Here is a 27241-nt window from a genome sequence, read left to right on the forward strand (position 1 = left end):
ATACTGCTTAAAATAATTATTCAATTAATTAAGTAATTTTTATTATTGTTTTTACATAGATTTTTAACCTCGTTTCATTTTTAAACTGCGTTTTCAAATGAATGAACTTTAATACGTACTTCTATTTAATTTGATACTCATATGCGCGCCATTTTGTTTTTTTTTTTGCATTTAGTAATTTCCTCGATGAGGTGGGATGAAAAGTTACGTGTTACACTCGAGTGCAAAGATTTTTCACCTTGTGCTCTTTTGATTCCCTCGCTATCGCTCAGGATTCTAATTATTGAAACAATTTTGGCACATCCGTGCATCGGAGAGCACGTAAATGTCGGTTCTGCGCCTGATCTCTCTCTGGTTGGATCGGATTTCCGTCCCATCGGGTGCAGAGAGTGAAGGAATAGTGTCTCAAATGCTCTGCTGCACCATAATATTATTATGGTGCACGATTTATTCCGTCCTGCACAGTTGGCATATCTATACTAATATTATAAAGCTGAAGAGTTTGTTTGTTTGTATGTTTGAACGCGCGATTCCGATTTGAAAATTTCTTTCAGTGTTAGATAGCCCATTTATCGAGGAAGGCTATAGGCTATTATATTTTTTTACCCGGTACGGGAAGTAGTTCCCACGGGATGCGGGTGAAACCGCTGGCAGAAGCTAGTCTCCTTATATGACAACAGCCGCAGTGGCCGAAATCGGCCTTGGACGTATTATTATTGTTAGTTTAACTACTTCCTACCTTCAAATGATACAGCGTAACACCAGTAGACAGCAGATTATCATCAATCCCCACTAGATGCGGCATGTCGGAGTCCAGCACGACGCCCAGCCCACTCTTGCGCAGCCCCAGCGCCTTCTGCTCCTGTAATATCTGCTGCGTCTCCCGCCACTTCTCCGTCCACTTCTCTGTCAGGACTTTCTCTTGTGCTTCTTTGCGTTGGAGGGTTGCTAGGACTGCGGGTTCTGTTTCGATAGGATCCTGGGGGAAATGATAAAAAAAACAGTTTATTTTTTTCCCATTGCAAAAGGGTGCTATAAGTTGGACTACCTCTGTGGTATCATTGGTCTTTAATAGCTGAATAGATTTGGTATGGTGGAGAAAAGTTAGTGTTGCAGATCTTAGAGATGTCCAAAATGGGTTCAGCCGTTTTAAAAATTCCAATTACTTTGCCAATAGAGTGGCAGGAATCTTAGTACAAAATAAACAATTATTTATAACTAGAAACTAAGAATTGCGTCAACAATGAAACATTTTTTTTTTGGCCGCACAAAAAAGTGCAAGCGAAGATTTACTTTTACACATCGAATGATGTAGGTTTTATCGAAGTTCTCTGTGAAAAATTATCTGCCACATATATTCGTGACTATACATTACAGACCTCAGCCAGTCAACCCGAATCTGTGATTTTTTTACAATCGAACCTTCGACTATTGTGATAAGGTTGAAAATCTGTCTGTACAAAAATGTAAATCTACTCACAGTATTATGGTTGATCTGAGCCCTAAGCTTCTCGATCTCCTCTCTAAGCTCTCTGATGAGCTTGACATTCGGATCCTCGTTAATAGTAGGCTTGTTGATAATGTTCTTGGCGCGGTTGGCGTACCGCAGCGTCGAGAGTGTCTCACCGTAGTTGCAGTCTGCTGGCGATATCTGTGGGGAATTGACCTTTATAATGTGAGAATAAAGTTGGTTTTCTATAAACCTGCATAATTTAAGTACACTCATATTTATAGAAATAAAGTATCTTGTATTGCCTTGGAGTACCTGTGTATGACTGCACGAATGAGCCTGAAGAATCTAAAGTAGTATTTTGACGCTTTTTATGCGGTATCAATAAAATGGTTTAAGGCAACGGAACAAAGAAATATAATGTAAATAAAGTCAAAATGTCGTGGAATCGGTTTATATTAGCAACCATGCTGTGTATAGACAATTCTTGTGATTGGAACCGATTGGCTATCGTAGATCGAGTATGCAAAGAAATCTGGTGAATAAAATGAGCAATTCAATTAGATTATGAGCAATAATTTTAAATGATGTTTTATTTTAAAAGAAATTCATACATCTTATTCCATTCACAATATCGTCAAATTACTTTTATTTATTTTATTTTTTTAATTAATTACTTATACTCACAGCAGCGATCATGATAGTCTTGGAGTTGCCGCCGAGCGAGTCCTTGAGCAGCCACGTCAGCACCGAGTCGCGGTACGGGATGAACACTTTCTTCTGACCCTTCTGAACGCGCGCTGAAATTAATATATTCAGTTAGTGCATTTATTCTTGTAGTAGATATTACCTATTTATCACTAGCTGTACTAGTTTCTGTACTCGGATAAAATGTAAATGTAGTTTCTCCAGGCCAGGCGGTGTATATACTTTCATGTCAATCGGTTTATCAATGTTGGTGTGAAAGCCCAAGTGCACGAATTTTTCAACTGGGTTTGGTACGGTAGACTGCACATCAGTGGTAACTAGGGCTTTCAATACCGGTATTACGGGATCCCGTAATACCGTGATCACGGATATATTTTGGCATTTTTTCAATACCGGTATTGAGGAGCCAATACCGTGATTACGGTATTACATCTTTTTATAATTTTAATTATTGTGATTTGTTGTAATAAGTAACAGGAAGTTGTTTTAAATAAGATAAATAACTACGACTCGTAAGATGTATGTACCAACTCGTAATCTTATTCTCACACTTCACACTTGTGTATTAAGCGCCAACCCGCCCAGCATACCCGCCCGCTGATAGTTCTTCAGCAGGGTTTTGTCTCCCTTTTTGAAGAACAGGACGACAACACTCCTACTCCACGCCTCTGGAGTTCTCCCTTCAAACAGGACGGCATTAAAAAGCTTCTGGAGCTCCCCCAGTATGGGCTTACCTCCTGTTTTTAATAGCTCTGTTGTAATGCCATCCTCGCCAGGGGCTTTTCCATTTTTGAGCTGTCTCAGAGCGATCTCGATTTCGCCACTGCTGACTTCTGGCAGGTCTTCGGTGAAATGGCGTGTTAATGTGGCTCTAGAATCCTCATTTCCGGGATAAGGTCGAGATGCATGCGATGCGTATAACCGGCCATAGAAGTTTTCCACTTCCGAAAAGACTGCCGGCACCGAAGAAATGACTTCTCCACTTGTTGTGGTCAGCTTCGTCAAGTGGCTTCTTCCAAGAGATTGTACGAATACCTTTGACCCCCGATTCAGCTCAATTGCTCTTTCAAAGTCAAGAGTATTGGAGCACCGGAGGTCGCATCGTACGTGCTTGTTGATCTCTTGGTTTAGAGCCCGCTTAGCTGACGAGGCGGGTTTTCACGTCGTTTCTTCATAATCCCTGACGCTGCATGTTACAGAATCTCGAACCTTCCTCCCTGAGGATCCGAACCACATGTCCACCCCACGTCGAACATGTCGAACCACATATTCGTGGTTCTGGTTAACGTCTGTTGTGGTTTCCACGGCGGCAAATCGGTTCTCCAAATTTGACTGGAACTTTTCAGATCCTGTCATGGTTTGGAGCAGTGTTGTCGGAGCCTGGCCTTCATCAGACGGAAACGTTCGGCCTTGAAGTTGATATTCAGAGAGCCTCGGACAAGTCGGTGATCGCTACCGGTGTTAAACCTATTGATCACGGAGACGTCTCTGACTATGTGCTTCTTGTTCGTCATGATGAAGTCAATCTCATTTTTAGTCATAGTGTCGGGGCTATGATTGGACGCTTTTTGAAACTAAAGGATTGTGTTTTAAAAGTTGTAATCGATCTAAAATTAAACTCCGATTTCGAATTAGACGAATTCGATTTGACAATATTAAAAAATGTTTACAACAGCCTTTCTGTAGTCAAAGTAACTATATTAGTACTGTACTATACGGGATGCCAATTTACTAAAAGCGGATATTGCGCTAAAATTTATGTTGACGAAGTTAGATATGGTCAAACTAATGACTTAAGCCAAAATCTTGCAAAAGCACTTCGAAGACGCATAAAGGAGCGACAACTTTTAATATCTGGAGTATTGCAATATTTGCATGACCGACAATAACGTGATCACGTGATCACGGTATTGAAATTTCTAATACCGGTATTGATACCGGAATTAAAAAAATACGGTATTTGAAAGCCCTAGTGGTAACTGTCATGCACCTTTACTCAATATGACCTGAAGTTGACTGTACTTTTGGAGCCTTTAGGGTAATAAAAAAACCTGTTTTTATAATTGTAATAATTATCCTACCGTCCCATCATCGTCATTATTATAGATAAGATAAGGGATGATGTGGGACAGGCTAACACAAGTATTGTATGAGGAGCTCTCTCATATTTCATGCTTCTGTAACAATTTGAGATACAATAAAATATATTTTCTACCTTCAATGGGCTGGCTGGACTCAGCCAGCGCGGAGATGACAGATCCAAGAGTCACCAGCGACTTGTTGATGTGAGCACCTTCCACCAGCCGCTGACCCGTAGCGCCCGTCGCGTCTGCTCGCTCACTACACAAATATACAACATGATTTTATTGCAAATAACAACTATATAGCATTGGACATTTTTGGCAGTCGTTACGGGTCTTACTCAGAAATATCGGATTGCCCATGTACTGGATTGAGGAGATCATACGGGGTCGCTCCCATGAAAAACACTGGTATACAACTGCATCCGGGTAAACTGGTAACCAAGTTTAAGTCCGAGCGATATCTATTGCTCATTTTTGTAAATTTTTCTTCTCTTACCTGCCAGCCAGATCCACGAGATGCACCTTAGACACAGTTTCACTAGGCATGTTATTGTGCCTCAGGTAGCTGGCCTGCACGAACGTTATCGTGAAGATGGCGTGAGACCGGGACGATACATCGTTCATCTGGGTGGACGCTGTCACAACTAACAAATGCGATATTTTGTCGTTTCTGACGTTTTTTCTACTCTTACCTGCCAGCTAGATCCACGAGATGCACTTTAGACACAGTCTCACTAGGCATGTTATTGTGCCTCAGGTAGCTGGCCTGCACGAACGTTATCGTGAAGATGGCGTGAGACCGGGACGATACATCGTTCATCTGGGTGGACGCTGTTGTACGGTGGAGGTTGCCGCGGTGCATGCACTCCTGTGGACGGAGAAGAAAAAGTTATTAAACATCAGGTTTTTGGGGGCCAGAAAAATACAAAAAAATATATTATCAAAGAAAAGTTTATTGCAAATACCAGTACAGGTTGTTTGGTGTTTACAGGTTCTTATGGAAAGTAAAGTTAGTGGCGCGGTTCCAAGGAGTTGGTTTCATGCGGAAGAACCAGCAAGCAAATCAATGGATACTCTTCGAAAAATCTTTACAAACCCCACTTTTGAGTATAAAAACATAAATATTACAATAACAATTATTGTGCTAAAAGAATCTTTTTCTTCAAATTTCCACGTACCCAAAGGAACCCTAAAAGTTAGAATCTGAACACAAACCTGTATATCATCATAATCCGACACCAAATGCTTCGACAAATCTTGCACATAGGGTCCCAACTTCGGATGCTCTCTGACCCTCAAGGAGTGACCAGCATCTGAGGCGAGGAGATCCTTAACCCTCTCGTTGTATATCTCGAGGTAGCTGACCTCTGTGCGGTAGGAGGCTCCGGACTCCTTGCCGGCGGCCACGCGGGAGAAGAGATGGCGACATATCCGAGGTATTAGGCCTTGGTACTCCTGGGGATGGAGAAAGAATGTGAAATGTTTGTCAGGATAATTGGAAATATGAGAAAAAATCTTTTTTAAATTGAAATAAAAAGCATTTTTCGAGTTTTCGAGCCATCGAGGTTTAGATATGATAAGCTGCCTGCCTGCTAAGGGTCAAATATATTTGCAAATACTGAAAAAAACAAAGCTGTAAAGACAGTTTACAGAAACAACTAGACCACCAAAGCGGAGCGGAGAGGTTTTCAAACAACGAATAGAATTTCTTTATTGAAATATCTAGTCTTCGCTCAGCGAGAAATTCTATTGGTTGGTTGTTTAAAAACTACAATCTGCGCCTTAATTATGTGAAATTTTTTACCAGTTTCTGATACATATTTCGCCTTTATAGACCAGTTCCTATTACATAGATTTAGTGACAAATAATGTCATACTTACAGGTGATCCCATCATAGTAAAAGTCTTGCCGCTGCCAGTCTGTCCGTATGCGAACACGCATGCGTTGTACCCTTCGAATGCGCTGTCGATCACGTCCAGCCCGAGGTCTGCGAACACCTGAAAAATAACATAACCATGTTAGAACATAACTGCTTATAGCACAAAGTAGCTAGATATTTCCAAATGAAAAAAAAGCTTCAAAAAGGTGCCGAATTTTAAGGCATTTTGCCTTATAATGCTGTTGGACAAACTTCAGTTGAGGCAACAATCAACTTTTTGAAATGTGTCTATGTGGTTTCTACAAGCTGTTGATTTGCATCCGTGCCATAGTCAAGGACGTAAATATGCTAATGATTCTCGACCCAAATCAACGAAAAAATGGGTAGGTAATTTTTTCATGTTTTTTTTCTTATTTACGTATATCCGTCAGTGTAACCCAGCCGTACTTTAATTCGGCGCGTGTGTTACTAGCCTTACTACCGCGCTGCGCACTCACACAAACGCAAACGATACATGCACAAAGCATACGCAACGATCGTTCAATAAAAATCGTAGATCATCCAGCCTACCCAAATTCACCCAATCACAGTGCGAGTACTCCCACACACTCGCCTCGCCGCTCCCCGCGTGCCCTTGAAGCCGGAACAAACAAGCGCCGACGGCAAGCAGTGTGTTTGATGTCGCCGCCGCTGCTGCGTACGTGCGCTTTGAATTCCGCGACGTGTAGGTACAAAGTGCGCGATGACGGAAAACTACACGAACACGAGTTGGTGGCGATGGTCCGCCTGTATGCCATCAGTGACAACAGTGTACTAACAGCCATCCATCCTCCGAGCCTTTTCCCAATCACGTTGGGGTCGGCTTCCAGTCTAACCGGATTCAGCTGAGTACCAGTGCTTTACAAGAAGCGACTGCCTATCTGACCTCCTCAACCCAGTTACCCGGGCAACCCGATACCCCTTGGTTAGACTGGTGTCAGACTTACTGGCTTCTGACTACCCGTTACGACTGCCAAGGATGTGCAATGACAGCCGTACATACCTATGTTCCGGGAAATGTTTACCGACCGGGAACCCTCATCACGGAGGGTCATGCTGGTCATGTGACAGACTTATGTGCTAGGACCGTTAACTTAGTGCTTTCGACACATTAACAACGAATGTGATAGTGTTATGTTAGCTGAAGGACAACCAGCTACTTCGTCGTGCTCGATTGTGCCAAGAGTGTGAAGGTGACAGCTTTGAACAGTACCTCCGGGTAACTAAACTAGGTAATTTATTTATTTGTACATTTTGTAAATACGTAGTCAGCTTAATCAATTTTATTAGTGTAAATAAGTTGATTTCTTAACCACGCCAATAATACCTACGAGCCGAAAGAATCACCTCGTGCCTACACTTAACTAACACATCTTTCACCAATTTAATCGAAAAGTAAAAACAAAATTACTACGAAATCTTTACGCTGAATGTTAAAGCAAACCGAAAATGTTATCAATCAGCTGTTAACAGGTCAGTGAACTTTCCTCTAGCGCACTAGTATTACGTCATTAATAAGATTTCCGTGTTCCAAGGTCCTAAGACCGTTAAGAAGGAAGCAAAATTTCTAATTATTAACCAATTTAATTCAAAAATAAAAACTAAATCACTGCGAAAACTTTATGCTGAAAGATAAAGCAAAACGAACATTTTATCAATCAGCTGTTAACATGTTAGTGAACTTTCTTTCGCGCACTAGTATTGCTTATTACTGTAGTTAATAAGATATCTGTGTTAAATTTATGCTCAAAAATTAGTAAGTAAAGTAAAACGAAGTTAATGACAATAATGAAGGTGATTTTCGAAACTTTAGGTAAAATGATTGCTATCGCGTATCACTCGGTCTCGCTCGCTCGCGCGCTCGCGCTGTCATGTCGTAGATAAGACACTCACACATCGACACTCACGCACACACGTAGACATTAGTTTTCTCTGTCTACGCACACATAGCTGCCATCACGCACACACTGTGGCCGCGGGGGAATTCTGTTATGATTTGTGTTTAACCGTGGGCTAAATTCTGAAATACCATGAAATTACAACATCAAAAAAAGCAGCGCATATTAGCTTTTTCCCACCTACCGTAATTCAAATCGATTATTTACGTATTTAATTTTAACCTCCTTGACTATGGCACGGATGCAAATCAACAGCTTGTATATGGTAAAGTTGCTATGTTGTTTGATATTACAACTGCCTATGTAAAAAGCTAGTTGCTCCACTGTTAAGGCGCCTTAAGATATATGAATTAATACATTTTGATGAAATAAATAAATATTAAAGATGGCCGTACCTGCTCCTGCGCAGCATAGTTGGTGTCCTCGTGCGCGAACGACCAGTACGAGTGGTCGAACGTGAAGTCCTTGTATTTCTCCCGGCTGCCGTCATTTTGCTCTTTGCTATTCTGTAAAAAAAATAAAAATGTACTATTTTCTTTATGTATGTACTTTTCTTCAGAGGCCGCTTGATTTTTCTTGAAATAATAGTTTCGAGACTGATTCAGTGATGATGAACAGATGAGTAATAAACAGATTTCAACCCAGACTAGGAAATTAGGATATAAATGTGGGAATGAATGTCGAGTGGAATGGAACGTGACAGAATATGAGGGAGGCGTGAGCGAGTGAGCGAAGGAGTGAGAGAGAGGGACTGAATGAACGGTGTTAGAGGCAACCACGCGGTACTGAGTGTAACGAACGAGCCAAAGTTGTTGAAATAAAAGTTGTAATAAGTGTTTAAAACGGGATTTTATTTCAAAGTCATCGATCCCCAGCACGAAGAGAGCTACAGATTTTGGGGGCTCGTCCGGGATCGATCAACGACGAATTTCCACGAAGTTTTCTACGACGCACCGGCCGGCGCGACGCGGCGGCCATTAAATTTGAATTACGAAGTTACGGAGCACGATGGAATCGAAATCAACGACGATTACGACTGCAGCGGCGCCGGTGGCGTTCGGGCTCACAGAGGGCTCATCGAGAAGTTCAGCGGAGACGACAAATCTTACTCGTCGAGTAAGTGGGCTCAAGACATCGAGGATAACGCTGAGATATTTCAGTGGACGCCGCAACAAACTTTGATCGTAGCTCGCCGGTCACTCACCGGGACGGCTGAGCTATGGTTAAAATCGAGAAGGCATTCAAAACCTACGGCGATCTCAAGGCTGCGCTTGTGAAGGAATTTCCAGACACCGCGAACGTCAAGGAAATGCACGAGCTAATGGCGGCACGCAAGAAATTAAAAGGCGAGACGTATTATCAGTACATGTTGCATATGAAAGAGCTAGCGCGGCGTGCGAAATTTCCGACTACATCGCGATACAGTACATCGTGGATGGCATCGACGATTACGAGAGCAATAAGGTGATTCTGTACGGCGTGACCACGTTTCCAGCATTGAAGGAAAAGCTGGCTTTCTATGAGAAAATGAAGTCAAAACCAGGGAGCGAGAAAAGAGAACCGAGAGGTTAAAAGGTCATGCGAGGTCGGCGGAGGCGTCCTCGGCAGCATCGGGATCGGCGAGGCGGTGCTATAGCTGTGGTGACATGGGACATGAAGCGGGTGTGTGTAAAAACGGATTGAAGTGTTTTGGGTGTAATCAGTTCGGTCACATTCGTAACCAGTGTCCCGTAAATCCGATGAGATCTACGGCTACAGCATCGGCATCGGGTCATTCAGGCGCCAAGATGGCGGGCGCAGGCGGCAGCGGCGCTCACGGCGGCCGAGGAGGCGGGCTTCCGGTTCCGGGGAGGCCGGAAAGTTGGGACCCAAGCGACCCGCGGCTATGTTCGGAACGGTGAACGAAGTAAGCGGAAACGAGACTGTCCGCGCGGTCATAGACAATGAAACGTCACTGACATTGACAGATGTCAACACTGTAAATGTGACAGCTACGAGTTACGAAGATCGAAACGTTAACATCACGCATGTAAACAAATGTGTTCGGAAGCCGGTAAAAGACATTAAAATTAATAATACAGTTTTAAATGCTCTCGTAGATTCAGGTAGTGATGTGAACCTATTATCTTTGTTGTATTTACCTATGTTGAACGCCGAAGTGGCGAGTGAAACGTTAACGATGTCTGGATTAGGCCGTAGTGAAATACAATCAAGGGCAGCGTCTCTGTTGGACTTGAGATTGATAATCAGTGTTTTAATGGTGTAGTTTTCATTTAGTTCCACCAGAGGTGATGCCCTACGACGTAATAATAGGTCAAGAGTTCCTGGGTCGTGTTACTGTGGTAATGAATGAAGGGGTATTAGGTTTTCCCATTGGTTGTTGTGAATGGGTTGGTCAAATTGATTGTTTTCCAGGATGTGTAGCAGTCAATGTTGATCACATTCAAGATCCAGCAGTAAGGAGTGAGGTTATGCAATGTGTTGAGGAGTATAAGCCATTGTATAAGGAAGAGGCCCCGATCCAACTTCAAATTGTATTGAAGGATGACATCCCAGTGCGACAGCGACCCAGACGACTGTCACTTATGGAGCAACAGGTAGTGGAAGATCAAATCGAGGAATGGCTTGATAAAGGCATCGTGAGGGTGAGTTTCTCAGATTACTCCAGTCCTTTAGTGCTAGTAAAGAAGAAAGATGGTTCGACTAGGGTCTGTGTGGACTATAGGCAGGTCAACAAGAAAATAGTTAAGGATGAATTTCCACTTCCCGTAATCCATGATCTGATTGACAAATTGCAGGAAGCTAAGGTATTCAGTGTACTTGATTTGAAAAGTGGGTTCTTTCATTTGAAGGTCAGCGAGGAGTCTATTAAGTACACATCATTTGTCACTCACCACGGGCAGTTTGAATTTCTCCGTGCCCGTTTGGTTTGTCCACCTGTCCCAAGACTTTTATGAGATTTGTGAGTATAATCTTTAGAAATTTGATTTCCCAAGGAGTGTTAATCATATTTATCGATGACATTATAATTCCAGCCTTGGATGAAGTTCAGGCTGTATCGAGGTTGAAGCAAGTGCTAGAAGTCGCAGCACATTATGGCTTGGAGATTAATTGGAAAAGGCGAACCTACTGCAGCGTGAAGTTGAGTACTTGGGCCACAGGGTGAAGGATGGAGAAGTACGGCCGAGTACAGATAAGGTGGATGCAGTCATAAGGTACCCTGAGCCAAGAACCCTCAAGCACTTGCACAGTTTTGTTGGATTGACAAGCTATTTCAGGAAGTACATTGAAAATTATGCTTCTGTGGCGAAGCCATTGACTGATTTATTAAAGAAGAATACAGAGTTCATATTTGAGGATAAGGAAAGAAAAGCTTTTGAGACACTGAAGAATAAATTAGCTAGCGGACCTGTTCTGAAGATTTTCAATCCGAAGTTGAAGACTGAATTGCACACCGATGCCTCAGGTGTAGCATTGGCTGCAATACTCATGCAACACCATCCAGGGTCAGGCTTACACCCAGTACATTACATGAGTAAGAAGACAACTGACATTCAGAGCCGGTACTCAAGCTACGAATTGGAAGCACTAGCCATCATAGAAGGTATCAGGAAGTTCAGGCACTACCTTTATGGTATTCCATTTAAAATAGTCACAGACTGTAAGGCTTTTGAATTAACACTTAAGAAGAAAGACTTGTCAGCCAAGGTAGCCAGGTGGGTCCTCATGCTCAGTGAATATGATTTCGAAGTGGAGCACAGAGCGGGCTCCAGGATGCAGCATGCAGATGCTTTGAGCCGCATACCAACAGTGGCAGTGGTCACTACTCTGCAGGAGAGTTTACGCCAAGCACAAGATCAAGATGATGGCATAAAAGCCATAAAGGAAATTTTGAGAGGAGGAAGTCCATACGACGATTATTGGTTAGAAAATGGTGTGTTGTATAAGACTGAGCAGAAGCTGTTTGTAGTGCCAAGAAGTTTGGAGAAAGAAATTATTAACAGAGTACACAGCAAAGGTCACTTTGGAAAGTCTAAGATGAAAGAGTTACTGAATAAGGAATATTACATTAGAGATGTGGACAAGAAGATGCAGGATTTTTTATTGAGTTGCATTCCTTGCCTACTAGCAACAAGGGAGGAAGGAAAGTTCAAAGTATAAGGAAGGTGATTTAGTGGCGATTAAAAGAACACAGTTCGGTCCAGGGTTGAAGCTGAAACCTAAATACCTAGGCCCTTATAGAGTGGTGAAATGCAAGCGTAAGGATCGCTATGACGTAGAGAAACTTGATAGTTCTGTAGAGGGTCCCCAGCGTTCATCCAGTTCAGCTGACCAAATGAAGAGATGGCCTCAACACGGTGACGCCGAGATGCTGGAGGAGTAGCAGTCACCTTACTCCGCAGGTTATTATTGCAGTTCTTATTTCAGGAGGGGTTAACTTTCGTTCATTATCACAGTGCCATGGCGTAGGGCTATCTGTACCAGAGTATTTACTATGTTATTTTTCTATGTAAAACTAAACATTTTGTTTTCTAAACCTATAAATTGTATTAAGTTCGAAGTAACATTTAAATGTTTTTGCCAATGTAGAGTTGTATGTTTTAAATTCAGAAACAAGATTGTCTTGTAGGAAGTAGTTATGTGTATTAGGTTGTTGTAGAGTATGGTTCCAGTTTATTTTATTTAACTCAATTATGTAGTGGTTATTATGATGTTTTAGTCTAGTTAGTACATAAGATTTGGTGTATGTCTGAGGACAGACATGAGTGCAGGACGGCCGAATGTGGGAATGAATGTCGAGTGGAATGGAACGTGACAGAATATGAGGGAGGCGTGAGCGAGTGAGCGAAGGAGTGAGAGAGAGGGACTGAATGAACGGTGTTAGAGGCAACCACGCGGTACTGAGTGTAACGAACGAGCCAAAGTTGTTGAAATAAAAGTTGTAATAAGTGTTTAAAACGGGATTTTATTTCAAAGTCATCGATCCCCAGCACGAAGAGAGCTACATAAATATTGATAATTTTTGGATAATTAATGCTTGAGTGTGTTTAAGACTTTGACGATTGCAACAACCTCTTCAAGAACAGAAAAATTACCTATTACCCATTACCTATTGAATACATCTTTTGATACAGAAGGGATCCATTCAGAAATATAAATGACTGCACCTATGTCTATATTTCAAATCTCCAGCCTATTCCATATTCGCCATTTGTCACACATTCAAACGATTTGCAAACTGTTGTAATATCCTAATCACCAGCAATGGCTAATAGTACGCTATGATGAATCGTAAGGTAGACGTTTAAGGCAATGATCTCGGTGACGCAACTCGCAATAATAGCTACAGTTCAACTGTTAGGAAACAAACTGCATATTGCATACAACGCCCACTGTCGTATATTCGCAATAACGAGGCTGAATAAAGTGATGCTATTTTAAGAAATTTTTGATTAATCATCATACTCCAGAAGTGGGTTATCTTACAGTTCGTCATGCAATTTCAGCTCCAACTTTGGTCAACCAAAAACTATGAAAATTGTCCAGCCCTATGCAAATTAATAACGATACTATAATCAAGACTATGTAATAGATGTGTGAAAGTCGTTAAGGCTAGAAGGAATGTAACTTGTGAGATGATGGCAGACAGAAGAGTATGAAAGAAAAAAACATGTTGACCCCAAATAAAGGATGATGGGTAAAATTGGCCGGTATATCCAATGAAAACCATTCGCATATCAAATGATAGCTTATACCCTAAGCTTCATTTTTTGTTATGGGCACAACCTTGTAAACCACCGGAGAACGAAGATATAACACCTGATAGCATAGGACAGCCCATGGACTTGAACCACCTCAGTGCGTATGGGAGGGATGTTTAAGTGCATTATTATTGTCAATAATTGTCAGAACGAGTCACAGAAGGTATCTGTGCCCATATTTTCCAAGTTTATTGAAAAAAAAAAGATTATTTAGCAGGTAGTATTTACAACGTATGGTGTACGTATTCCGCCGCTCTGGTGAGTCTAACCGGTAAATCCAATAAAAACCATTCGCATATCAAATGATAGCTTATACCCTAAGCTTCATTTTTTGTTATGGGCACAACCTTGTAAACCACCGGAGAACGAAGATATAACACCTGATAGCATAGGACAGCCCATGGACTTGAACCACCTCAGTGCGTATGGGAGGGATTTTTAAGTGCATTATTATTGTCAATAATTGTCAGAACGAGTCACAGAAGGTATCTGTGCCCATATTTTCCAAGTTTATTGAAAAAAAAAAAGATTATTTAGCAGGTAGTATTTACAACGTATGGTGTACGTATTCCGCCGCTCTGGTGAGTCTAACCGGTAAATCCAATAAAAACCATTCGCATATCAAATGATAGCTTATACCCTAAGCTTCATTTTTTGTTATGGGCACCACCTTGTAAACCACCGGAGAACGAAGATATAACACCTGATAGCATAGGATAGCCCATGGACTTGAACCACCTCAGTGCGTATGGGAGGGATGTTTAAGTGCATTATTATTGTCAATAATTGTCAGAACGAGTCACAGAAGGTATCTGTGCCCATATTTTCCAAGCTTATTGAAAAAAAAAAAGATTATTTAGCAGGTAGTATTTACAACGTATGGTGTAGGTATTCCGCCGTTCTGGTAAGTCTAACCGGTAAATCCAATAAAAACCATTCGCATATCAAATGATAGCTTATACCCTAAGCTTCATTTTTTGTTATGGCCAAAACCTTGTAAACCACCGGAGAACGAAGATATGACACTTAATAGCATAGGACAGCCTATGGACTTGAACCACTTCATTTTGTATGGGAGCGATGTTTAAGTGCATTATATTATTGTCCATATTAGTCAGGACATATCACACGAGGAAATGCTATCTCCAATAATGGAAATAATATACGGTGGTAGAAGTAAAAGTTTTTATGTTTTGTTTTGCTATTAAAACAATTATGCCTGGTTACGGCCGATTTTAATTGATAATCTACCCTAGGCTTATTTAAATAAGTGATAAGTTGACGAAAATACATCATGCAATGAATTTTTCTACTATGGATATTATTTTAACAAAAAAAAAATGGTGCAAAAAGTATAACTCTTTTGCGCCCGACTGTACTTATTTCCGGTCGATTCTTGACATGAACTGTTTTATTTCAGTAACTGTAGGGTATAAGCAATAATCTAATTCACATTAGAACTTTATTGGTTATCAGGCCAGGGTTCATACAAAATTGCCCATCATCCTTTGGGATAAGGAAAGAAGGAGGGTTACAAATAAAATCAAATTCTCCAACAGGTATTCTTTAGGGTACTGTACCCAACATTTAATGGAAGCTTCTGTACAAAGGAACCAATAAATCACATTTGATATATAAGGTGATTTGCACTAATGTGCAATATAAACACAGCGGTCACCTATACCTATCTACATAATCACTTATATTGCTATTATATCAAATACAAATCAAGATAATGTACAGTTATTACAAGAGTGTAATTGTTTTGTCGTTAAGTTAATAATGTTTTCAATAGATAACATTGTTATTGTCGGAGATTCAGCACAGAATTTACTTAATGGGACTTGAGGACGCAAATTAACAAGTTTATCTGGGACCATGGCATTTCGGACCAACGACCTAATAAAATGACTACTTCTGAATACTTCGAATGGCTTCATTTTACCATAATCATCAGATGAGAAAATAAAATACTCCGTCAAAAACACACCTCAACTTTCAAGCTATGTACAAATTAAGTTCTTAAATCTGTTTAAAATCGTAACATCATCCAATGTCCTTGAAGGCCCCTGACCATACGAATTAGGTCTTACTCCATGATTAAGGTGAAAAACCTCTTAACGATGCGTGACGTCATTCGGTCGTGACGTCACCAGTAATCAGGTTGCCATCGCGTTTACCGTGTGTATGAAGTGTAAAGGTAATTTGGAGTATCATTGTAAACATTCAAAATTAACCTTTATTGGGTAGAAATTGAGATACATTTTCCGGTGAAATGGATTTAATGTTTTAATCTGCAGGAAATGTCAAACTTGAAGAAGTTATTTTGGCTATTATTTTCTGCTTATTGCCTGAAATGTGAAGGGACAAAATGCCAACTTCGGTTAGTAGTATCGAACGAGCTTACAGCACCTGTTGAATCATGTAATTGTAGACCAAGTGGGGCTAATGTGGGTTTTCAGTTGGGAAACCCCCAGCTTTGGGTCGATATGGAACTTTTAATGGTAATTAGTCTTCAAGTCATAGCAGGCAACATGGAACAAGCTGACATAGACGTGACGAGTATGCGACCTTTGAAACCGGGGATTAGGACCATATTTTTCATTCTGATATCCTCTTTTCGATGCGTCGGAAGAAGGCAGTGGATATGTCCTACATACCTAATCCAATAAACAAAGTTACGATTTAATCAAATAATGACATAACATTTAGTCAGACCGGCGCGGAATCTCGGCCGTTTGAAATACTATCACGCATTGACGTAACACGCCAAATTACAGCGTGACACGCGAATTTTATCTATAAAACATCATGGCGATGCGATGGATAGCACAGTTCGTGGTTTGTAACGACTTGCAGTTTTTTTGTTCTGTCGTTAATCGCTGGGACGGAAGAAAAAGAAAGTTATTTCGGCTCGAGCCAAGGTCTTTAATGTTTCTATTTGCGGAAACAATGGTTCAAGACGAATTGCAATTTTTGTAATGCACTTCGTAGTTCTTTAAAAAGTTTGGAGTTTTGGTCGATAGGATTGTACATTTTATCATCATCATCTGCCGTGTTTATCCTTCTGCTAGGGCACAGGCGTACTTCCACGCAGAGAAGACTTCTACAATACTCTTCTCTATCGCTCTAAGGTTTGCTGTCGGAGAACCCAACTCTGGGTTGAGCTCGCCTTTGTACATAACTTTTCTGTATTTTGTGTGTATTAAAATATGTTTTGTGTACAATAAAGAATAAAGAAAAGGATTGAGCATGTATCACCACGCTTGGTTAATGCAGGTTAATGGTGATTAAAGACTCTTTAGTCCGGGTTTTCTCAATATGTTTTATGATTCTTATGCAAAAGCTATTTCATTTGCAACTTGAGCGTTAAAAATTACAAGTGGATAGGTATATGAATGAATACTAGTAATCAAGCTGAACAAACACAAGAGGCAACAAGTAAATAGCAGTATAATAGCACCAGTTGTATGAACAGTATGATTTATGTCGCAGCACAGGTGCCGCGATAATACGGCTCGTGTCGATGTTATCACGTTGTACCGTACGTCACACCGTGGGAAGCACTAACTGTTTCAAGTGCACTGTATGTGCATCTGTAGCTGTAAAGTCGAAGAGTTTGTTTGGTTGGTTGAAGCAACAGATTGAATCAGATTTTTGACCCGGTTGGGGCAATGGTCACTATGCCAGACTGACGAACTGATGGACTCCGGGTCTCGTTCTTAGTGGTAAGGATGGTCCGATAATGAGCATGTTCGTTGGTTCTGGTCTGGATAGTTTATCATTTGTGTTACCACCCATAACATAAGCTAATCAATAGCTTACCATCCATTTCAACACTGTATGAAAGTTGTCCTGATATATTATTTAAGAAATAGAAATTCCCTAAGCATCATTCGAGCCGGATATACGCTGCGTATCCTTTGCTTATCTTATGCTAATTACTATTGAAGAGCGTTTTATTATCGTACAGATAATAAAGAATAAGATGGGAAAGAAAAGATACAATCTATCTCTACGAGGTTTTCCCAAGATGTTCTGATCAAGATACCTATAGATCGTATCTCTTAAGTTCAGCTCTTATCTGATGCGGTTGATACTCAAAGAACTTTGTTCGGCACGTACAAAGTTCAAATTCTTAGACCTCACTGCCGTCGGATAAGTCAGATACAAAAAATATTCTAACCTCTATAAGCCCCTTAATTACAGGCTAGAGTGCCCTTCAAACAGAAACTAATGCAAACACAATTGCGACAATACTATGATCTGACGCTGCGCTTTTGCAAAAAAATTCAAATCTAGTAAGATGAATCTAGGTTGCTGGGAAGTTTGTTCCACCATTTCTTCCCAACAAAAACACATAAGAAGTGGCGGGCCATTTTGAAGGCTGTCTTTTTTAATTTGACCTTCATAAAGCACCGATTTTCAGCTTACTTTTAATAAAATTACTTTTCGATTTTGATGATTTCGGCAAAAATAATCAAGAGTTCGGATACCCCAACAAAAAGGCTAGCTATTCAATACAAATTCACAATACCTGTAGTCTGTATGACATATCTAGTAGTCTATAATAGGTAGAATGGCGCGACATTGAGCATGACTCCGCTAAAGGTCACATTTGAAGTCATAACAATACTTTACATCGAATTCTTTGCAGCTTAAACATAGTCATTTTATAAAGAGGTACTTGTTGCTTTGTGTACAACAACGAACCCCAGGAACTACTAAACCTATTGATATAGGTCCAGTCGTAATTGGAGGCTATGTATACGCTTCCAATACAAGGCTTTTGTTATCGTGAACAAAATGTTATAGTTGAACCTTTTCGGCGAATAGAAAAAACTACGTAGAACGAACGTATTCGCAACGCTGCAGACGAAAACTAGTACATAAGTAATGTATTATATAATAAACTACTGCTTCTAGAGCACACTGCGTTTAATAAAATTTGAGAAAGGTATAATTTTATTATTGTTCCAAAGAGCATTGCATGAGTCATAAAAACTGCAGCGGATAAATTCTTATTTTCGTAATTATAAAAGTGGTAGCCTCGACCCAGATGTTACAGTTCCGATTGACGAATCGTAAATTGCAGTTTGTTACCCGGAAACCACTGTGTTTTCCTGCAATCGGTTTCATAAGAGGTATCCCATCATAACATGAGATGACGAGTCCTCAAACTTATAAACTACTGCATAAAATAATGATTCAATTTCGGACCCTCAAGACACAGGCTGTAGCTTAGTTTGAGGGTCATTGCCAAACTTTATTGTAATTCTTTTTGATGTATTAATAATTTTGTTTTTTTTTTTATTTTAAATTTTGATTTTTCGAATTGATCGAGTAATTGTTATTATAACGTTATTAGTAGTAACATTGATTATGACTTTTAAATAAAAGGGAATAACAGATTGTTTATTTTTAGTAAGCTTGCTCTAATGGAATAAAGTAAGATTAGGAGGTTATGAAGTTCTGTTACATATCCAAAGTTTACTTTTCGAAACCTGTTTTGATGGTCTTGATAGAACTGACCTTAGACCTTAGAAACTTAACTAATTCGGAACCTTAATAGTAGGTCATAGAACTCACTTTTACAGTAAGAAGTCGTGTTTTCTTGCCCTCCATCTGGACAATCAATTTCGCGCCCATGTCCTTTTCTCTGCAACAAAAACAAACAAATATAAATAAAACAAGTTTTGCAAGCCCTGAAGTTAGAAACTTGATGTTTTCTTTTCATTTGGAGACTATAACGGATTCTATAATACATAACATAAGCCCTGTTTATTTCGTAGTTTTGAATACAACGGATCTTAATTTTGGCAATAGATGGAAGACGGTGACGAGGTCAGATAGGCAGGCACTCCTTGTAAAACACTGGTAGACTGGAAGCCGACCCCAGCGTGTCGTTGGGAAACGATCGGGAGATGGTGATGAAGACGGCGACAATAGCTATATCTCGTGTATAAATAAGAGTTTTCTGGTTACTAAAAATTTCTTGATCAAAAGACCCTATAGATAGGTAATGCTTTTTCCTGCAGTGTGATATATAATTGTAAGTTCAAAAGTATGCATTTTATTTCAATTAGCTCATAATACACAGGACATGAGTGTATTGTCTTTTCGTAGCCCACGACCGCCGTCGTTGTATAGTGGCGGAGACATCGCACTTCCGGCTTCCGGCAGTGAGTAATACAGAGTACCTAGCGTAGAAGCCGAGGCTAAAGTTCAAATATAGATATTACAAGACGTCGTTCACATACTCCTATGTAATGGTGACACGATATAAGATTAACCATCATATACTTTTTTGGTCATGTTACATTACATTTTGACCATCAGTCATGTGATGAGGAATTATGAAACTCGACTCGACTCGGAATTATGAATTATAAATTATTATTGTAGATCGAGTATTAATGTGGATGCATGGAGAAGAAGAGACAGACCAGACTTAAGAAAAAATGCATAGCTTGCCTGAAAGAACATGATAAAAAGGAGTGATTATATTAGCTTGACAGGTGACAGAAAGGAAAGCGGAAAACATATTTATTGCGGTGACCAAAATGAAATTGGGTACAGGGCAGGAAAAAGAAGATATTGTATTAGGAAGTCACTAGATGAGCAAAACTACTAAACAAGAACTATGCTTTTACCAAATAAGTTTGCCGTAACAAATATTCGCATCAATACGTAAATGGTCGTTCGAATTTCTGCTTTTAGTTCTAAATAACTGAAATTGGCCTAATAACGGTGTCATTAACTGAATTGTGGCAATAAAAACTATTCCTCCAATGAAACTATTGGAACACGAGTTTCGAGGTCCCTTTGGTAGACACTATCTTTATAGGTTTTTGATAGATACATATAAAGTTTAATGTTTTGTACCACAATACGGGCTAGAGTTTATGATTTACTAAGTAGGTACCTAATCCTAGTCACTTCATGTAGCTAACTAGCTTCCGCCCGCGGCTTCGTCCGCGTAGAGTTCGGTTATATCGCGTTTCCAAGACAATTCTTCAAAAGTCCGGGATAAAAACTATCCTATGTTCTTTCTCAAGGTCAACTCTATCTCTGTACCAAATTTTATTAAAATCCGTTCAGTGGTTTAGACGTGAAAGCGTAACAGACAGAGTTACTTTCGCATTTATAATATTAAGTAAGGATGCAAATAAATTTTACGTTTCTGAAGTGGAACCACAAACATGTCTATAAAATATTATAGGTTTTATGCTTTATGCGATTTATCTTTCAATATTTTTGTCGGAATTCCAGCGTCAACTTTATATAGAATTGAACAATCATGAGATTGTGCTATGCGGCAGACAAAGGTCACAAGAGTCAAGGTTGAGTCTACAGAGGATTTCGTTATGCAGAACGGAAAGCAAAAAAATCGGGACGATATAACTACACTTATTAATTTACGAGGAAATAATTTAAATATACATCCATCGTACTCTTGGGAACCCCCACACAGGAGGAAAAGATCCCGAAATGAAATCTTTCACAGATTCCTTGCGACCGGCTATGTTACTACATCTGCCCTTTTCCCAATTAAGTTGGGGTCGACTTCCAGTCTCATGGCATGCAGCTGAGTAAAAGTGCTTTACAAGAAGCAACTGCCTATCTGACCTCCTCAACCCAGACTGGTTGGCAGACTCTCTGGTTTTGACTACCCTTAACGACTGTCAAAGATGTTCTAATGGCAGCCGACGCAGTATTATTGAGCATTATTTGCATGTCTCTTTTATACTCCTCTAGAATATCTATGGCCGTATATGACACGTTATAGTAAACTAGATCCAATGCGAAAAACAATGACATTGTTATTCATACTGTACGCTATCACCCACTCTCACTATAATCTGAATAAAATAAAGGTACCATTCCATCACAGCTGTAGATTACGCACGGCCGAGACGGCTTACGGCTCGCGACATCATTCACTGTATGAGAATGTATGGCGCGGTTTCCGAGACGTTGATCGTCAGCTGAGCGCGTGAAACGCCTATGTCGGAAGGGTACCTTTACATATTAAAATATGGAGCTTACTGCCTACAGCCAGTCAATGTTTTCTCACTACGTACTAGACCGTGGGGCCATCTGAAATCGGGGTTACTCACACGATCCAGTTTACAAACATTATCAATTAAGATATAAACATGTAAGCATTAGCGATAACAGAACGCAAATTAGCGACAATCGTGACTCATTTGTTTATCATCGTAAAGTTTTGTTATTTTTATTTTAGTGTGAGTGTATGAATCAGACATTGTTGACTGGGGGGTTTTTAATTCCGCCGTTTCAGTTCTTTTATGGACATTTTGTTAATGAGTTTTTTTAAGGATTCCTAGCTGTCTCTCGCTACTTGTTCGGTATCAAAGGGGAGTGACTTCCCGTGCCTGGTAACATGTAGCTTATGTTTGTCATAAACAATTTCCCATTTTAATGTTAAAAAATACCACAAATATTTCCTCATAATGTCAGGATTGATAGTGCAGAAGGAAAATGAATGTCAGATGTGACTGCCAAATTATGCCAAAAAAACATTTAAATAAAATGTATTATATCTTTTAGGTGGCTTCATGAATATAACACAAGCACACTCTTAAATTGATACACACACAACTGTATTGATAAATATCTCATTAAGATCAAGATAACTAAAGTTAAGTAACCATGACATTTTATATAAAAAGAAATGTATTTCTTAATTTACAGTTACATGTTATAATGAATTCACACAATGTTTTTAACTGTTATGTTCTTCATAAAAAGGCTAGAATACAGCCTTGGCCAAAAGTATTGAGCACCTTACAAATTTCGCTAGATCACGGTAATTATGGGAGAAACCCGAATCTATCGTTGAAGTATTCTTTTATCGGTTATCTACAAAGATTTTAAAACCATGACTTATGCCGCAGCTGACAGTAAAACACCTGGGTGCAAAAAAATGTGTCTTTTACAATTTTTGAATTTATTTTCTAGTTCGCTACCATCGCTCGTTGTGACAACATCCAGTGATCTAGTGCGCCTTTGGTATTTTATTTCAAAGTTTTAAGTGTTATAGTTGCGATATGCCAAAATGAAACGAACTCTCTTTAGAATAACGAGTGCAGATACAGCTTCTGCACGAGCAAGGGAAATCACAAGTAGAGATTTCCAAAACTGTGAAATGTTCGCGCCGATCCGTGCATTATGCTATTCAGTGATTCTCTGATACCGGATCACATCAAAATAGACCGAGAACCGGGCGCAAACGCATCACCATAGGCCGTCAGGATCGTCAGTTACTGAGAGTGTCTTTAAGAAATAGGAAAAAAACATCTTCAGAGCTCGCTGCTGAGTTTTCAGAACAATTGAAGAAAACAATTTCTGCTCGAACTACTCGTAGAAGGCTTCTGGAAGCTGGTCTGAAAGACTGTAAAGCTAGGAAGAAGCCATGGCTCTCCGAGAGCAACAAAAAAGCTCGGTACAAATGGGCCTTACAACACCGAACTTTCACCGCTGAAGATTGGTCAAATGTTGTGTGGTCAGACGAATGAAACTTTGAGGTGAGTAAGTCAATATAATGCCCTCACAAAATAATATAAAATGGTTTAAATTCTAAACGCATAGAGGAAGTTCTTTTTTATTTCCGGAACTCAATATTTTTCTCTTTATTGCAGATTTTTGGTACACCTGGTGTGACCTTTGTGCGTCGCCGGGTGGACGAAGAATGTAAGCCAGAGTGTGTGGTCCTAACCGTAAAACACGGCGGCGGCAGTATAATGGCCTGGGGTTGCATGACCGATTCTGGAGTTTGCGAATTGTTCGTGTGTGAGGGCCGCATGGACTCTTCTAAGTACATAAATGTGCTAGAAACTGCGTTGCTGCCTTCATTCACGAAACTTTTCGGTGATCCGAACATGGATAGTGATAAATGCCAGCAGGATAACGCGCCTTGCCACAAATCTGCCCGCACTATGACTTGGTTTCGGGAAAATAGCATAGAGCTTCTTGACTGGCCTGCCCAGTCGCCAGATCTGAACCCCATAGAACATTTATGGGGTATCTTAAAGCGTCGAGTTAGGCGCCACACAATTAACAACAGAGAAGAGTTGAAACGCTACCTGCGCCTAGAATCGAACGCGATTACTGCTGAAGACTGTAAAAATCTTGTTAGCTGTTTACCAAAAATAATTTCTGCTGTAATTAAGGCAAAGGGTGGACCCACAAAATATGAATTTTCAATGAATAAATAGTAAATTACAAATAAAAAAAAAGTTTTGTTTTATTTCTATTTGATACTCCGCAAAAAACTGAAAGATGTCATGGGTGCTCAATACTTTTGGCCAAGGCTGTACATGAATAAATAATATTGTAAACCAGATATTAATATGATACTTTGTTTGCAAAGAGTCCATAATACAACAAAATTTTGCTTTTGGCAGACTTTATCATGACTTAACATCTATAATTTTAATAGAATATTGATTAGCTTGGTAATATACAAAATGGTATCATTTTTCTTCCATATTATCTTGCTTTAAAATATTAAGTAGAACCAACATTAAGTCTGGTTATGTGCAAAAATTAAGCAAATATTTGTGAACCATAGAATATATGGGTTTGTTCACTAGAATTCTAATGTATCTCACACAGACAAAATCGCCAGCAGAAGTCATACAAGTATAAATTTTGTTTCATCTTCAGATGATCATAAAAATACAGTTGCACTTTGTTTCCAAAAAGATACAAAAAATTTTATTGAAGTTATGTATCATATTTTTTACACTACATACAATTATTATATAACCATTTACCCAAGGCAGATAATAGCACCATAAAACTCACGAGGTATGACCAAGCAAGTCTATGATTGTCCATTGTTTTTTTTTTATTTGAGCAAATTGTGATGTTCTATTTTTAATTCTGCTGAATCTTAGATGCCAGACACATGAATTTGCTAATGTAAGAGGGCTGCCCTTATAGAATATTCATTTCATTTTATTGGCACAGTATTATAGATAGTAGACTTGTATGGCTGTAATCTCTAGAATTGGGATATTGTAATCAATAAAAACTCATAAGATATTATGTTCATTTGATAAGAAAACAATAAGACTTAGAGATTTAAATTAAAATGTCAAGTACATGGGCAAAAAAAATAAATCTCTAGTCATTCAACCTTAACACATTGCCAAAAAATCATACTTCAGTTCAAGAGTGTGTGTAAGAATAACAAATAGCATTGTAAACAGGAACTCTGAACGATACATTGTTGTTTACAATTCAATCTCAATGATAAACAGACAAACATTCCAGCAGCCTGCTACACAATATAGATTGCAATTTTATCTTGTTTATTTAGGTCACTGACTTTTTTACATTTTTTCGACAACTTTCATCTAAACGGCATCGCTGAGGTACAGTTTGTGCTCCAAATGCAACTGAACCGTGAAAGTCATTGTCATTTAACATGACATCATTGCTTTTTTGCACTTTCAAATGCTATGAAGAGAATTGCTGTTTTATCTACTAAAACCCCCTCTCTCACACTGATAAACTCTTGTATCATAACAGTGGACATAAAAAATTATATGCTACAGTCAATTATCAGCATAATAGACGTCAGAATCATGGAAACATCAGTATTTCATGCAATACGTTAACTCCCCCAAAACATTGGGTAAAAATTGGACTTTCCTGAGCATGGTATCCACTGACCTTTGATTGAATGGGCGAACCCTTACAGCCACTTTCACCGAAGCCATTGTCACACATTATATTGTCAATAATTCCAATTTTATTTTAAAATTACATTTATCCACAAAAATACGACACCACAAACCAAGTTGACATTTTTATTTGATTGACATTTTGTACAATGACGTTGCAACATGGAAAAAAAATATTTTGTATTACACTTGCTATAACAAAACGTATTATTTTACTGATGTTAATTATATTTAAGGAAATACGAAACTCAACAAATTATTTTGTTTTTACGGTTGTGAAAAATCCCAAAAAATAAGCATTAAAAGCCCGCGAAAAGCATAAAAATATTTTTGTCTATGCTCTCTAGTGTCACGACTAGTAAATAGAAGTTAGTTATATAGTCGAGTCTCGCTTCAAAATATTCGTTACCACAAATAACGCCTTACTGTGATGCATTGTGTTTTCTATGTAAAGTAACAAAAACACATGTAAAAGTACTGATAATTCTAAGTAAATAGAAATGTGCTCGGTATATTATCTTTTTAGTCGACTATAATTTAATTTTAGTCGAGTTACATAATTTAATCGTTGACCAGCAGTAACTTTGAGTGCTACTCTATTGCTGTCGATTTTCTGTCGCAAAAAGGTTAGGATTCTTTTATTATATTAGACAAAAATAATCGGTAAATATAATAAAATTCTTGCCTAAGAAATCTTATAATTAACCAAAATTCAATGTACAATGTGTCTCTTCTAATAAAGTTTTATAAAAACAAGATTGACATTGGAGGTAAGTTGGGGTAACATTACATAATAATTTGTGCATGTTCTTCCGTCAGATAGCCGAGCATCACGATGTCGGACTCCGCGGGCCGCCCCATGAAATTCCCCTACACGTTCAGCGCTAAGCTGGCGCAGTTCCCCTTGAAGTTCTACATTCAGAACCAATGGATCTGGAAATACTGGGCTATCGGAATCGTGGTCTCCCTACCCGTCTTCTACAAGATCAACAAACTGGGTAAGTTCTAAAGAAACTATGTAATGTAACTGTAGTTTTTGTGCAATACAAACTTACTATTGTGAAAACATGAGGTTACAGAAAGACCCAACTCAACAAATTAAGCCACCCTAATATATGAGCGAAGTACATACCTAGTTTCCGAGATATTGATTGATATATTAATATGATATTGATATTAATGGTACTCCTTGCGATATCCAGTACTGTTCGATAATAGAGATTCAGATCCTACTCCAAAACAAAAAATTGGTCAGTGGGTTGTCTTAGAGGTGGACTTCAATTATTACAATTTATTAGCAGTAGGGCTATTTACTATTTACTAAGCCTAGTGTTGGCTTCAAACCCCCCCACTAAAACTGTATTTAAAGACTTCACAATTACTCATTAATTATTTGTTTCCAGCTAACTCCCCCGGCAACGTAGCTAAATGGGCAGAGATCAGGAGGAAGGAGGCTGCTGAGCACCACTAAATGAATATCTTCTGTCTATACCAATAGTACTGGGTTATAAGAAAACCGATTTGTGTGATTTATTTATGTTGTAAGCGAATATTAAATCATGTAATAGTTATTCATTGGATCTGTTATTTCTATGAAAAACCTTATCAAAACTTTTCCTGTGTTTCAACGTACATGTTTGTTAGTCAGGGTCTTCACTTACAGGCAAAGAATGCATGGAGCCTATGGATTAAATGGAGTTATG

General features: G+C 39.2%; 3 protein-coding genes across 7 annotated transcripts in view; 2 read left to right on the top strand and 1 right to left on the bottom strand.

Moving 5' to 3' along the window:
* The window catches only part of LOC110382142 (kinesin-like protein Klp98A), a 51557-nt gene extending 25983 nt beyond the window's left edge, over window positions 1–25574 (bottom strand). Inside the window, 10 exon segments of the mRNA XM_064039913.1 lie at window positions 740–979; window positions 1481–1651; window positions 2138–2250; window positions 4374–4498; window positions 4935–5110; window positions 5458–5697; window positions 6124–6240; window positions 8455–8565; window positions 19411–19480; window positions 25528–25574. Coding sequence (XP_063895983.1) covers window positions 740–979; window positions 1481–1651; window positions 2138–2250; window positions 4374–4498; window positions 4935–5110; window positions 5458–5697; window positions 6124–6240; window positions 8455–8565; window positions 19411–19480; window positions 25528–25574 — 1410 coding nt within the window.
* On the top strand, window positions 8717–13018 carry LOC135118308 (uncharacterized). Of its 4 annotated transcripts, none has more exons than XR_010277503.1 (3): window positions 9577–10164; window positions 10475–10704; window positions 10912–11088. XR_010277503.1 is itself a non-coding variant. In XM_064039911.1 (3 exons), exons 1-3 carry the CDS (start codon window positions 9945–9947, stop codon window positions 11125–11127), a joined length of 483 nt encoding a protein of 160 aa, XP_063895981.1. In that variant the 5' UTR covers window positions 9577–9944; the 3' UTR covers window positions 11128–13018. The 4 variants fall into 4 exon arrangements, 1 of the variants encoding a protein (XP_063895981.1); XM_064039911.1 differs by lacking the exon at window positions 10912–11088 and adding an exon at window positions 11095–13018; XR_010277501.1 differs by lacking the exon at window positions 10912–11088 and having other exon boundaries at window positions 8717–10112; window positions 10475–10752.
* A 434-nt stretch (window positions 25575–26008) lies between the features above and the next one.
* Roh (reduction of Rh1) lies at window positions 26009–27109 on the top strand. 2 transcript variants are annotated; one of them, XM_021342644.3, is made up of 3 exons: window positions 26009–26164; window positions 26358–26536; window positions 26942–27109. In XM_021342644.3, exons 2-3 carry the CDS (start codon window positions 26374–26376, stop codon window positions 27007–27009), a joined length of 231 nt encoding a protein of 76 aa, XP_021198319.1. In that variant the 5' UTR covers window positions 26009–26164; window positions 26358–26373; the 3' UTR covers window positions 27010–27109. The 2 variants fall into 2 exon arrangements, with proteins under 2 accessions (XP_021198319.1, XP_021198321.1); XM_021342646.3 differs by having other exon boundaries at window positions 26052–26201.
* Window positions 27110–27241: the final 132 nt, after the last annotated feature.

The sequence above is a fragment of the Helicoverpa armigera genome, chromosome 20 (assembly GCF_030705265.1).
Source record: "Helicoverpa armigera isolate CAAS_96S chromosome 20, ASM3070526v1, whole genome shotgun sequence".
NCBI classification, from domain to species: Eukaryota; Metazoa; Arthropoda; class Insecta; order Lepidoptera; family Noctuidae; genus Helicoverpa; species Helicoverpa armigera.

Excerpts from the sequence above, each read along its gene's own strand:
- LOC135118308 (XM_064039911.1), top strand. The coding sequence starts at position 9,945 with ATGTTCGGAACGGTGAACGAAGTAAGCGGAAACGAGACTGTCCGCGCG. Across the intron at positions 10,165-10,474 it reads AAATGCTCTCGTAGATTCAG|GATGTGTAGCAGTCAATGTT; the intron begins GTAGTGATGTGA and ends ATTGTTTTCCAG. Across the intron at positions 10,705-11,094 it reads TTGATAAAGGCATCGTGAGG|CCTTGGATGAAGTTCAGGCT; the intron begins GTGAGTTTCTCA and ends TTATAATTCCAG.
- Roh (XM_021342644.3), top strand. The coding sequence starts at position 26,374 with ATGTCGGACTCCGCGGGCCGCCCCATGAAATTCCCCTACACGTTCAGC. Across the intron at positions 26,537-26,941 it reads CTACAAGATCAACAAACTGG|CTAACTCCCCCGGCAACGTA; the intron begins GTAAGTTCTAAA and ends ATTTGTTTCCAG.